Source organism: Passer montanus, unplaced genomic scaffold (assembly GCF_014805655.1).
Source record: "Passer montanus isolate IOZ18808 unplaced genomic scaffold, ASM1480565v1 scaffold17, whole genome shotgun sequence".
NCBI lineage: Eukaryota > Metazoa > Chordata > Aves > Passeriformes > Passeridae > Passer > Passer montanus.
The window spans coordinates 6,110,940-6,124,977 of record NW_024364270.1 but is presented as its reverse complement, the minus strand read 5'-3'; the positions used below and the strand labels follow the sequence as shown (position 1 = coordinate 6,124,977).

General features: G+C 36.3%; 1 protein-coding gene across 2 annotated transcripts in view; it reads left to right on the top strand.

Annotated features, from left to right (window-relative positions):
* The window catches only part of PAWR (pro-apoptotic WT1 regulator), a 73,434-nt gene that overhangs the window by 33,136 nt on the left and 26,260 nt on the right, over nt 1-14,038 (top strand). For both annotated transcript variants that reach the window (XM_039704213.1, XM_039704212.1), the window contains exon 3: nt 4,721-4,849. In XM_039704213.1, the coding sequence (XP_039560147.1) occupies nt 4,721-4,849 (129 nt within the window). The remainder of the gene's footprint in view (nt 1-4,720; nt 4,850-14,038) is intronic.

Genomic DNA, 14,038 nt, shown 5'->3' with positions numbered 1-14,038 from the left:
GATATCAAAGTTGTGCATGGTAAAGCAAGGAAGCATTTTGTTCTCAGTGTTGCAGTAAGAAGAGTGATAGAGATATAGAGAAATCATGTGTAAGATAGTCATCTTTTATTTGCAGTTAGTTTTCCAGGTTTTTCCTTGGTCAGCCAAGGCAAAGATAATGTTGAATTCCAAAATGTATGTTGCAGTAGTTAATTGCCTGGATAAGTTTTTTTCAGAGTTAAAAGCAGTTCTTATATCTTGTCTTGTATTTCTACTTTGGAACTTTTAGAAAATATTTACATTTAATAGAAACCTTTGCAACCATGTCTTGAGGTGAAATCATGATAGTGCACTTTGAACTTTTTCTCAGCATGGGAAATATTCCTATGGTAAAATTGATTTTTTTTTTAATTGCCTCTTTAAATTGTTTGTAGTTGTTTCAGGGAAATGGGAAGATGCCTCGATTTGTTTTCTCTCCAGCATTACTACCATGGTTGATCCAGGAAAGCCCATTGAGATAACTGATGATGCTTGTGGAGTTTCTGTTTATTGCCCAATATGAAGCTGAACACGAGGTTTTACTGAGAGTACATATCTGCTTGCACATCTTGCTGTACTGCTTAAATATGGTATTATCTCAAGTGCTCATCATTTTCGAAGAGCTGATGTAGCACAACCATCCCTGGAGTTCTGTGAAATAAATAGTTTGAATGGGCTTGTATCTGGTCCAGGCAAAATCAGTTGAGCTTATTAAAACTGCTGAAACAAACGTGACTGACCTTTCATGAAATGAGCTGCCTCAGTTATGTGCTGTAAGGCAGACGCAGGTTGGTGCAGGAAGGGGGCTGGGAATGGGGACGTTTTGTCTCTGTGATTTCTTGTGGCAAGAGCAGCTTGTGCATACTCATAAACTGATCTGCAATGGATAGGAGTATTGCTTCTTTCCAGGGAAAAACAGCCCTTCCCCAGCTTTTGCTTGTTCTTAGCAGTGCACAAATATTTATAGGAGGCAAACCAGTGGATCATTAGAAATGTTCTTTGTACAGTGTCTCCTCAAACTGGAGGTGGTGGTGTGCTGGAATGTGGAGATATCTTTGTGGCAGTTTCTTTTTTCAGTCTGATCCTTTTGAAAGCATCTTACTCTGCTTGTACTTTCCATACTAGAGGTTTACAAAAAAATGTTTATACTACAGCTTCAAACATCTACTGAAATCCTAGAAAACCCCAAAAAATTCTGTGGATTCCTTATATTAAGATCAGATGTGGGAATGTCACATTGAATATCTGCTATACAAAACTCAGATGATTTTAATGGAGAATAAGAATCTGAAATGGTATGTGCCTAGTGGCAAAATAAAAAAGCAGAGGAAAGGGAATATGGACAGAGGGAATTATATAATGGGTCAGAATTACACCTCGGTGGTTACAAGTCCATTTCTCTGCTGTGCTGACAGAGAAAGTAATTGCTGTACTTATGTCTTGTTCAATGATGTGAAACTAGTTTTTACAGCAAAGTGCAGTATTTGAGAGAGCCTGCAACGTGAACAACACAGTAATCCAGCTAATTGAAATGCCTTGGGGCTGAGGCAGTTTCAGCTGCAGGGCAGTTTGAAAAAACCCAGATTTTAAAGTGTCTACCAACACTTTAAACATTTTTAATTTTTTCAATAATAATGTATCAACCCTCACCCACAAAACGAAATGTGGTTTTATTGATTTTTATTACTCTAAAAATTAGCTAAGAACATAAATGCTAACAATCAATAACTGAAGATGAAGTGCATAAGCAGGATATTTTTAATAGGAGCACTTATTTAATGAGTCAAAACAAGTGGATTTCCTTTTTAAGGCTAATGGTTATTGAAGCAAAACTTAATAACTTCCTAAAAGGCAGTAAAAGGTTTAAATTATGTAGTTAGCATGTTGGTTTGTGCTCAGCCTGTATTTTGTAAACATTGTGTGAATTGGTGTGTCTGAATGTTTGGAAGGGGAACACAACCTTTGTGTTTGGGAAACCACAGCCTCTGAGAGTGATTCTGAATCTGCTTTAGGGCAGGAAGGCATTGGCAGCCCTGGCCAAATGTGCTGTCAGCCATGGATGGTGACTGTCAACCTGTGCTCGTGACTCTTTCACCTCATCTCTTCCAAGTAATAAAAAACCTGGTGCTTGTGTTGTTCTAACCACTCAAACTTGTGCTGTCCTCAGCTCGTGGGACACCTGCTGCAGTGAGGGGAACTGGAGTGGGGAGCAAGGCCCATAGCCTTTAAAACAGAATCAGATTGACATGAACTGTTTAACCAACTGTTCCATGCTTGGGAAGGCCTTTAACCTTAGAAGTATGGATTATTTGGGGTGGTTGAATACCTTTCAGAAGTTCTGATTTGCAGACTTCAGTGATCTTGGACCTTCCTGAGAAGAAAGGCAAGGGTGGGAATGGATATTGCTGGCAAATCCCAACTGAAAATGCTTAGTTGAAAATTATGTGGCTAGAACTTTCATACCAGTTTTTGTTCCTGTTCAAAATTGCTAAAAGAATAGTTAGTAACAAGTGATCTTATGTTAAAAGAGAGAAGACCATTCTTCATTGCAGATGTAATTGTATTCGGAGAAAAATATTTCTATTGAGCCCTATTGTCTTTGAAAATATTTTGAGACGCATATGTCTGAATAAGAGAATTTTTGGAGAAAGGTACACTTGCCTACCTAGTCACTACTAAGACTTTTTTCCTACAATTTTGATATTTGAGCTTCATTTTTCTCCTTAAAGAATGTTTTCCCTTGAAAATGCAAAGTTGTTTCCATTTTCTGCCATGACAACTTGGAGACCGGAAGACCAATCTGAAAGTGTTTCTGTTTTTCTGACACAGTATCATTCTTCATCTGCGTGACACTGGTTAAAATTTACATGATAACTTTTGTGACCCTCCTAGTTCTTTCTGAACAAGGCTGGCTTTGTAAGAGGCAAAGATGACTCAATTTCTTGTTGCAGTAGAGCCTTATTATTTCTTATTGTGTCACTTCATAATGGATTAATATGATAATGGAATAAATTAGGATCTAAGTTTGTCATCAAAATTTTCAAGTTTTACTGTTTATAAAAGGTGGAGGATGTTGATTTAAAGATCATTTCCTAGAATGTACCATGGCAGTGTTTTTTAAATGCTTTGTTACAGATGGACCCTAAAGAATTACATTAAATACTTGTAATTATTTTATTAGAAAAGACTCATTGAAAGTGTTTTTGAGTGTGTAATGATTTAGCCATAGTAACCTTCTAAGTGTGCCTTTCTTAGTGATAGGAGCGGGTCTGCATGAGTTACATTGAAATGTTGGTTAGAAGTAGACCAGTGAAATTGCATTAGTGTTGCTGTCATGAGCACTGCTGTGAAGAGTTTAAATGGCTTTTATTCAGGTTCACTTGTGGAAACAGCTCCCTTTCTGGTTTGCCAGTTTTCTAGCACGTGTATCACCATAGTGTTTGCTTTGGAGGAGCTGGACTTAGTTTTTGATATACTAGTGCTATTTTCAGCTAGCAAATAACATGGGTTTTATTTTTAAAGATACTGTATTCCAGCAGTCTCATTGTATATTTTTGACTAGTTTTATGTCCTTTGTGTAAGGTGATGAGAGTCAGTACCTGAGCCTCAGAATACTTTGTTTTTATTGCATTAGAAATGTCAACTGAAATAATTTGACATTCATCTTTGTTCTCTGCTAGTCCTGTTCTCTGTTTCTCAAGGTACTGTACATCAATCTAGAAGCTTTTTGATGTCTTAAACTGGTTATTTCCCTGTGTTTCTGTAACAAGGATTCACACTTCTCTTGTTCTAATGTAGAGTGCTGGCAAACAGCTTGTGGTGTCCTGGTCGGATTTTTTTTCTTTTTTTTTTAGCTTTGTTTGCTCTAGGTTGGCCTTCTAGCATAGCTGACTTAGCCCAAAGCTGGTTGAGTCCTCACATTTCTACCCTGGCCTGAACGTGGCTTTGAGTTAGAACAGAGGCAGTAATAGTGGAGTTTTTTTTGGTTTTTTTAAAATTTACTTGCCTACTTACATTTACTGTCTCTGGCCTGACAGCAGTCAGTGCTTTAGAAACTTAATCCTCTCAAAGCAAGTATTTTAGCAAATCTAGTATGAAACACTTGTGTCAAAGAGTCAAAACATTACATATATGTGTAAACTGTGAGTAATTAATGACTGTCCAAATAATTTAAAAATTACTGATTTTTCAATCATAAATTTTCAATAGAAAAAGTGAAAACCAAGAGGGCCAAAATTAACATGGGTTATTGAGACTGACACTTCAACTTCAGCAGGTGCCACTATGTCAGAAAGATCAGTTGTTGAGTGAAGAGTACAATTAACTTTTTTTTCTTTTCTGAATTTCCTGAAAATCTCTTGTGTAAAGGTTGCACATGGCAAACAGGGTTGTAGAATCATTCCAATGGAAGGAACTTAAGGTATAGTCCAAGCTCCTGCTTACAGCAGGATTAGCACTGAACTTGCATGGTGTTGTGTAAACCTTTGTCAAAATGGATCATGTTTTGATTATTTCTTACTTTTGTCATGAAGAAAAAGCTGTTAGTTGGAAAGAGAAGCATTTAAACATTTATTTAGACTTTCCTGAAATATCAAATTAATATTTGAAGATATTCACTGATGCATGAATCTTGTGAAATATGGGAAGCATGTGAAGCAATATACAAAGACTGTAACTAATAACCAAATATTTTTCATTTTAGAGCCTTGATGAGTATGAGGATGATGAAGCAGGGCAGAAGGAACGAAAGAAGGAGGATGCTATTACTCAGCAGAATACGATACAAAATGAGAGTTCCAGTGCAGATACCTCTTGCTCGTACTTGCTCCAGGTGAGGTCTTAACATTGTTCATTTTGGCATTTTACTCAGATTTAAAACTTGTTCTACTTTCTTCTTTGCCTTTCTAAATGTTAGATTATACCCTACATGAAAAAACCCTAAAGTTCAGGAGTTGATACATTGCTGAAAACAGAGTATGAGGTTCTATTCTGCAAACTTAATAGTACTGAGATGAAGAGTCTGACAACAGAATCTTCTGTTTCTGTAGAGGTCTTGAAGGTAATAGTTTTGATGTTCATCATAGAACTTACTATTTAATGAGGGGAAGAGAAACAGGGAGATTCAAATGAAAAATACTGAATTCAAGTGAAAAATACAAGCTTAGAATATTCAGTTAATTGGAGGTAGACTTCTAAATCAGGACATATTTTCCTAATTTATTTTGTCAATTGACTTCTAATTACTGATTCTGGAATTGAAACCAACACACAAACTCCTACGGTAAACAGCCCTTGCCTCTGTGAAACCTTTTCTCCCTTTTTATTGCTTTCCAATCCCGTGACCACATTCGTTCCTTCAGTCCCCCATGACATCAAAATATTGCCAATTTTGCCTGGTACACCCCTCCTTCATACTCTCCCACCTGTGGCAAATGTTCTGTCTCTTTCCTGAGTGCCCGAAGTCTCTTTAACCAGTCTTGTTTCTCCATTTGTTACCTAACAGCATGTACAAACCCAGCTGTACAAACTGAGGCCATCCAGCTCTGACTGTTGACTCTAACAGAGCAACAGCACATGCACAGGGAGAAAAACATGCAAACAAACCAAGCACGTGGTGCTCATGGGTGGTTTTATAACCATCCATAACTAGAGGTGGCATGGCTGGATTGGTGGATCTGGATGCACTTTCCTTCTAAAATTTTGCCCAGTCTGTCATGTGCTCATGGATGCCTTTAACATTAAGAGCCTGGGGAAGAGAAGTCTACACCTTAATTACCTCGAATGTCAAGATCAACCTCCTTTTGTTAAAGCTGAATCTGTAATTTTTCATGTTTCCATGTGATTTCAGCAAGATGTTCCAATGGAAGACAGGGGGAACAACTGCTTCCTCTTTATGTGACTGAATGTTGCAGAGAGGGGATAGCTCCTCTCAGCTACGTCTTCCCCAGGCTGAAGAATTCTATTTTACTTGGTTGTTCCTCATACAGGAGTTACTATCTACTTTTCAGTTTGACTGTTTTGTTTGGTACCCAAAACCACTATATGACTGCATGTTATACTGAATGTTTCAATGAAACATAGGGTTTGTTTTGTTCACTGTTTCTTTCCTAATAATTCCTGAAGCCTGTTTGTCTCCTGGGCACTGAATTTACTGTTTATATTGTGAATGCCTAATCAACTTAACATTTTTCAAGTTATCTGTGAGTGGGAATAATAAGCTCAGAGGTCAATGCCTGTGTAAATTTAGAAACATGTTCACCTTTCATTTCACTTAGGTACACTATACTTACGTACATTGAATTTAATCTCCTGTTCCACCTCCCAGTCATAAAGGAGTCCTGCATGTTTTAACTGTTGATCTGTATCTTTTCTGTTCTGAATAGCACCTGTGGACATCTCCTCTCCAAACACATTGAAAAGCACAGGTTCCTGTGATACTATTCTGCTTGTTCTATACACCGTGAAAGCTGACCATCGGGTCCACTATTATTTCCTGCCTTTTCACCAGTGATTTATTTGCAGGACGTTTTCTTTAATTCTAAGAGGAGGTACTTTCTTAAGTAGGCTTTGGGGAGTGCCTTTGAAATGCAGTGTGCTGTCAATCAAATTTCTGTCCTGGACGTATTTTATAACTTAAAAATCTGTATTAGATTTGCAAAGTGCAACTCTTCTGCAAACACCCTGGTGACTCTTCCACATGGTATCATATTTACTTACTTATTCCTTAATTGTTCTAGACTTCCTAGCAACACTTTATCCTGTATAAATATAAAATTTACTCCTCTATAGTTCAGTGTTTTAACAATCTTCTCGAGGATGATGTTTGTTACCATGTGGTACTAGGGCACTTTTAAATGAGAAGCTCCATTTGATCTCAAGTAATTCAGCTATTACTTTTTTCAGTAACATCAGTAGTTTTTTCAAAAGTCAAGGAGTAAATAGATGCCTCATTCTGATAGGTAATAGTTTAAAATTATTTTATTAATTTTTTTTCACATTGTAACAGTGCTTTTGCTGTAAATAGGCTGTTCTCCAGAGAAAGTGCTCTGAAATGATACTCTTACCATTCTTTTCCATGATGAACTTCAACAAAAATATTTCTTCAAAGCAAGTGTCTCCTCTGAGTATGCCTCATATAACTGAATCTGTTGTCTTTGCAGATTAGTCAGGAGCCATCATGCTGGAAAGTTTTTATGCTTTTTTCCGAGTTGTTTATAAGACTGTTTCTTACAGTGTTCACTCAGTTTTCACTTCTTCAGCAGATATTCCAAAAGTTTTAATTTTTAGCTTCTCCTGGTGGTATTATATAATACTTTAGCTATATTCCCATGCCCTCTTTTTTTCATCCCTATTTTCTATTCTTCTTGACAAGCAACCTAAGTTTTTATTTACCAAACTATCTGTATTAATTGTATTGTACATTTCCAAGTTTGTCACCTCTATTCCAGCAGGCACTACTTCTTTGTTGACAGAGCACAGCAACAGTGTTGTGTCACCAACAATACAGAAGAGAGTCCCAGGTCTTGGATCTGGCAAAGGCCCAGGGTGGCACGTGTACAGAACAGATGGAACCTTAGAAAGTTGTAGCTACTAAGGCTTAATCAGTTTACTACTGGCTGTCAATTCACTTTTTATTAGAAGAATTAGAACTTGACCATTTTGAACAGAATTTGACAGTAGTGTTAATTTCGACTTTGATGACTTAATTTCCTTTTGATTCTACTCTGTCCAAGACTAATACTCTTTTTAAAAGTAGAGCTTATGTTGTAGATGTAAGAGCTAATTTTAAGTTGCCATTGACCAATATATATTTTACTTCCATGTACTAAGCAGAATAAATAAATTTCTATAGTTACAGCTATTTCCCCCATTTGTCCATTCTTATTATCACTTAATGAAATTTGTAAATATATAATTATTGTAAAAATGGTAAATAAAATGGTATTGACTTCATATTTGATGAGGAAATACGTTGCCGAATAAGATTTTCTTTCCAGTCCTTAATCTGATTTTTCAGTTCCCTTTTAATATTGTCAGAGATTGCAATTTTCATTCTCTTAGGCAATATGTACATTTTTTCAAAACTGTCTGAATTTCAAGTTCTTCATCCAAGGCACAGACATACCCTATTTGTTAAGAATAGATCTAAAAATACAACAGATTTGAGTATTTTCCCTGAAGCAGAGCTATTTGACTGAAATCATCTTCTGAATTATTTTATATTGGCAATATAGAAGATGGTATGTCTGGCAATGTTATAAGCCCTGAAAAACTGTTACAATCAAAGAATTTGTTATTTAACTTTAGAAAAAGATAGTGTGGATAGGCACACCTCACCTCAACATTAAATCCGCTCCCAGGCACAAGTGTTATATCTGACTCTGACTCTCTTGCTCGATTTTCCTCCTGTTCTTAGTAGGACTAAAATCCTATTTGGATGTTCTGATGTTGTGAGTTATGGTACTGTGGGCTACTCCAGTGATGTGTATGCATCCCCATATCACATTACCACCACTGAGGGTGGTAAGCCTAGAACTCTTACTAATGAGCTAAAAAATCCATAATGCTAAGGACAAGCATAGTTAAAACTGCTACTTTAAAAGTTAAAGTTTCTACTTTAACTAGAAATCTTCAGTGTCTGGTAATTATGGAAATCTAGCTCTTGTTTAGGAGAGATGGCAAAACTGAAAATAGTGCATAACTATTTGATAGCAATGTCTTTCTTGTAAGTGGATAGAAATTATATTTTCAAAGTAGTGAAACATGTCTTAATTGAAAATGGTGTTAGTATTTATGTGCTATACAGAAAGCTTGCATCAAAAAACCCACAGGACTTGGCTGGAAATACAATTTGTTTAATGTAGATTTATTTTTAAGTCTTTTAGAAAACTTTCTGAGTTTCAGAATGTGGAAAAGATGTTACTATTAGCTAATACTCAAAAAACCCCTTTCAAAAACCACCATATGCAAGACCTTTGTATGAAAGCATTCAGGTTTGCTGATACCATGGTCATGTGCCTCTTGGAATTCAGTTGTTTCTGCATCTGGCTTCTAAAATATGTCCCAGATATGTGCCCTTCTTCATGTAATCCTGTCACAGTAGGGTTAACATAACCTGTCTGTCATTACAAAAGTGGTATTTGAGCATGGTAGTAGGTTGTGATGTATTTATCACCTTATGGTGTGTGGATAGATAGAAGGTAGGAGAATAGAGACAAGTACAAGATGGCAACAATGGGTGTTCTTGGAAAATTGGAGAGCCAGTGGGGAAAGCTGAGAAGATTAAGTCAAGGCTGATATAAAGCCTTGCAGTGAGAGATACATGTATAGGTCCTCCATCCATTAAAATCTTCAAATTACAACTGGCTGGTTTTTTGTAGATATGCTATAACAATACAGAAGTGTCGTTTTCAATACCTTGGAAAGGGTTTGAAATCCTTTGTTTTATGTTATCTTTGGTTCATTTCTTTTTGCATTTTATTTCAGATGTTGTAGTGTCTGTGAATGCTAGTTGTGCTAAGCAGTGAATGAGTGCACTGCAAAAAAAATTATGAGCTGTGAATAATTGACATTTAAGATAAGGGAGTTGAGTAAATATGTATTGACAAAAGCATCAAGAGACAAAAAGGTGTTTGAGAACTTCAAAATTACTTTTGTCATTTTCATGAGGACAGGGGTTATTGAGTTCTAGATGTGTTTTTCTCATCACTGAGGACAAAAAGGGTCTTGCTGGATGAGCTGAATCCTTTCTTCTCTCTGGAAAACTTGATCCAAACATGTCAGGATGATTTTTTGCTAGTAACGTAAAATGGAAATAGGAATCAATTATAGTGAGAGATACTGATTTTTGTGCCTGTGGGCATGGAAAGAGGAAATTCTGAATCACTTAGATACTGAACTTCAGCCTTTGTGAAACTAATACTCTGAATCCTTCAACTGAAAGGTAATTATTTATAAATACTAGAATGATTTAGAATATCTTACTGTAGAAAGGGAATGCTGATCTTTATTTTTGTCACACAAAATTTGTCTAGTGTATTTCTTAATTCTGTGTTAAGAAGTTTAAGATCATCACTATCATGGTTACCAATATCTTTTGCATCTGTCTGGTTGCCAAAGACACTCTGCAGTTATTTGCTAGCTACCTGTCTTGGTATTTGTAGTGCTGGTATGAAGCTGGGAGGGGAATTTTGCTGCACAAGCATTACGAAGTCTGAGATCCCAGTATGGGATCACTCTTTTTTTAAAGCTATGACAACTGCTTTGCTGTACCTAATTTTATATTGTGTATTGCTGCAAAGCTCAGGGCCTCATTCAAGACCTTGCACTTCAGTTGGAAATAGCAATAATTTAGTTCCAACAATTAATTTGCTTTGTGTATGCAATTGTAATGCATGTTTCTTATTCTCCCTGTATTGGTCTTAGCATGTACATGAACAAGAAATTAAGACGTGGAATCTTACAAAATTATTTTATACAATATACAGCTTTGTGAGATACATTTTAGACAGTTAAACATCCGCACTGAATTGGAGTCACAAAACCAGAATGGATTTGTTAGACAAAAAATGTCATTTCATTTGTAGCACTTAACCTTGTTAGACTGTAAGTTGTATTATATTATTGCAGTAAGTACAAATTATGTGCGTTAGCAGACAGACTAAAGCTTGATCCTAGTACTGAATTCCTGTGGAGCTGTTAATCCAAGACAGTGGAAGGCAAAACTGCCCTAGTTTTCAGCTCAGAGCACTGACTTCCATACACAGCAGTATTGCCTTGTCTTGAATTGCTCTCACTCCTCTCTGTAGCAGCAATGCAGGTTTTTGTTCTCTGCAAGAGGTTAGCTCGTGATGGATGCTTGGATAAACGTTCAATTTAGTGTAGAAATTACCCAGTACCTTTGGAAGAATCCTTGCTGATTGGAGGTGAGGATAGGATGAAATATCTACGTAATTAGCATTAATGGTAAAACTATGAAATTGTCACAGTAAGTTGGGTTCATTGTTGTAACTTCAGTATGAATAGGTTAGGTGGCTGGTGAAGTAATCTAAACTTGATTTATTAACATAACCCTTTAGTTATGCCTTGTGCATTCAGTTGTAAGTAATTCAAAAGCCTTTGAAATTTGAAGGAAAATCACATCTGATTTTTTTTAACCTTTTGTTCTAAAAAAAAAATAACATTTCACCAAAACATTGCAGGCACTTTCTAAAATGAATGTGGTCCAAAGATATTTCTACAGAAGTGCAGTTCTGTTTGCTTAAATATGATTCTTTTCTTTAAATGTGGCCTAACACATCGAAATTTTTGGAAGCAAGGATGAATTTCAGTATTTAATGTTTAATAGAGGCACCTTATGAGCTTTGCTGAAAGCAATAATAAAGGTAAGGAACAAAATTCTATCTCAGCTTTATGTCAGACTGTGAGAAATGCAGGTATGGGCATTTGTTACAAGCATCTCCTTTCAGCAGAACAGCTGAAAACCTGCTTGACAGAAGCATCCCTAGAGTTTTGTACTTGAATCTTGTGTTGAGAATATACTGCCAAATAAGCCAGTCAATTCAAGTTGCACTTCTTGACTATTTTACCTGTTCTGGCTTTTCATTTAGCAATGTAATGTCACACAACATAATTTTACAGTTACTCTCATTATCCAATGTGGTAATAATATTCATGCCTATTTATACATGACCATGGCTTTTCAAAGGTGTCTAGCATCTGGGTTTCATGTAGATCTTGCAAAGAACTGTGTGCCTGTATTCAAGAGTAGTAACTCATCTTTTATAAGTATTCTGCCATGATGTTGCTTGATGTTAATTTCCATCCATAGAGAAAATATGGTTGTGCTACACTAGGCATGCCTAAATGTATTAAACAAGGTTTTTTTCAGCGCTACATTTTTGAGATGTTAGGCCAGGAATTATTTTGCATAATAACATGATTAAAACATTGGTATGGTTTTTAAAAGTAAGGAATTAAGTGTGATTAAAGTACAGAAATACATTAATTATGGTGACATGTATTTGAGTTTGGAAGTCATAAGTAAGTCTGCCAAATCAGGTTATGAGACTCTAATATTTGAGGGTTAACTACCAGATTAATATTAATCTTGGGTTTTTTATTTGCAGGTGGAGTGTGATGCACTTCACAGAAATGATATGAAAACAGTCATGAGTATCCACAAAGCACTTAAGCAATAATAGTGACTGCAGTAGAAAACTCATGAGGACATCTGACTATATGTCTAAAAGTGTTTGCATAAATATTAATTTAAAAGTATTCAAATTCAGTGTTAAGTATTAAAAGATCACTAATTTTTAAAATGCACTTGCACCTTAAGTCAGTTTTGTGTGTGTGCAGTGTTTTTACAGTGACATTAGTAGGAGGGAATTTGCTGCCCTGTGCAAGTCATGACATGAACCAGGTGCTTCAGTTACCATCTGCCATGGCTCCCACAGCTTGGGAGACCCAGATGATTTTTGTGATCTGTGTAAGGAAAACAAGGAAACACAGGAGTTTCATGTTTTCATGGTCACACGTGATCAGGCCATCACTCAGGTAATTTCTAGCAAAATGGGGCTATTGAGTATGTTAATAACTAAGTAATTAAGGCACGTGTCCACTTTGTGAAAAGTTAGCAAGTACAAAATATTGAACATTACTCACTGAGTACTGTTCTTTGTGTTCCACTTAAGAGATATTGTGGAAAAATACATCATTATGTTAGGAAGGGCAGTATCATGAGTTTGAATGAAAGTGGCATAGGTCTAGGACATTCTGACCTGTTCTGAATTGGTTGACTTTGCAGTCTTGATTTGCTTTAATTGCTTTTTTCTGTATGTATTGTTGCAGGTTGGAAAAACTTCACTCCGTGTAGTAAGTTTTTAATTAATCTTCAAGGTAACTTGTGAATTTGAGTAATAATGTTGCACGGTGTTCTTGTCTGGTATAACTGGAGGCTTTAACTACGCTCAAGGATTTGTTTTGATAAAAGTGAGATTGCTAGTTTTTAGTTACATTGTATGGATTTGTGTTTTAATAGAACAAAAGATTTTAAAACAGTGGAGTCTGAATTTCTCATCAGAATGGGCAATGTCAGATGTTGTCGCAACATAGGTTTTCACTGCCAAAATCTTCCTTCTCTCCTGCCATGTGAGCAAATTTAGTATATAATGTGTGTCTGTTGGTACAGTGCTGCTGATCCATGCATTTTCAGTGGGTTTTACTGTGCAAAAGGATCTGCACTTGCAAAACTGATTCAGCTGTACTGCATGTGCACTATCCAATACTGCTGCTTTTGGAACGTGCTTTCAAGTGAAATCCTGGTTCTTTTTGCCCCTAAGAAATCAGGAGCTGAGAGCTAGTAGTTACTAATGTGAGACCAAAGGGAAAGAGGGTGGCTGTAAATTGCCTATGAGTCAAATAAAGTTGCTTGGCTAAGCAACATGTAGCCTTGAGGATGCAGCTTGGCCATCCCTACTTTGAGGTGCCTGACTTCTGCTCTTGGAGGAAAATACTGGTAATGACTATCAAGATTTGTCTTCCTGACAACTAACCAAGAAAGATCTTTCAGTTTTTTTGTGGAAGGCATTATTAGTTTTCAGTGCTTAATGACTGTCAGTATGAATTTGATTGCCTTTGATGGCAAACTTTGATTTTGTTGGAAAGAAATACAGAATTATTAACATTTTTAACATCTGTGCTCACTAAAGTTTAATTTAGTAGATAAGTGGCTTAAGCTTAAAACTTTGTTTGATGAATGGCTTTCGCTCCCAAGTAAATAGAATTAAAGTAAATTCAAGTAAATAGAATTAAATGTACCCATTAATCTCTTAAAATTGAATCTTTGATTTTGTGGACCTCTGTGTGTGTGCACAACTGTTTGTCACAGGACCTACATGAAAACTAAAGCTGAATCAAACCTGTATCTGTGAAGGCAAGGCATTGTAAGGCTTCCTGTTCTTACTTTAGATTCACAGTTGTTCCTAGGCATCTACAGGGTTTTTCAGCATAGCCTGCT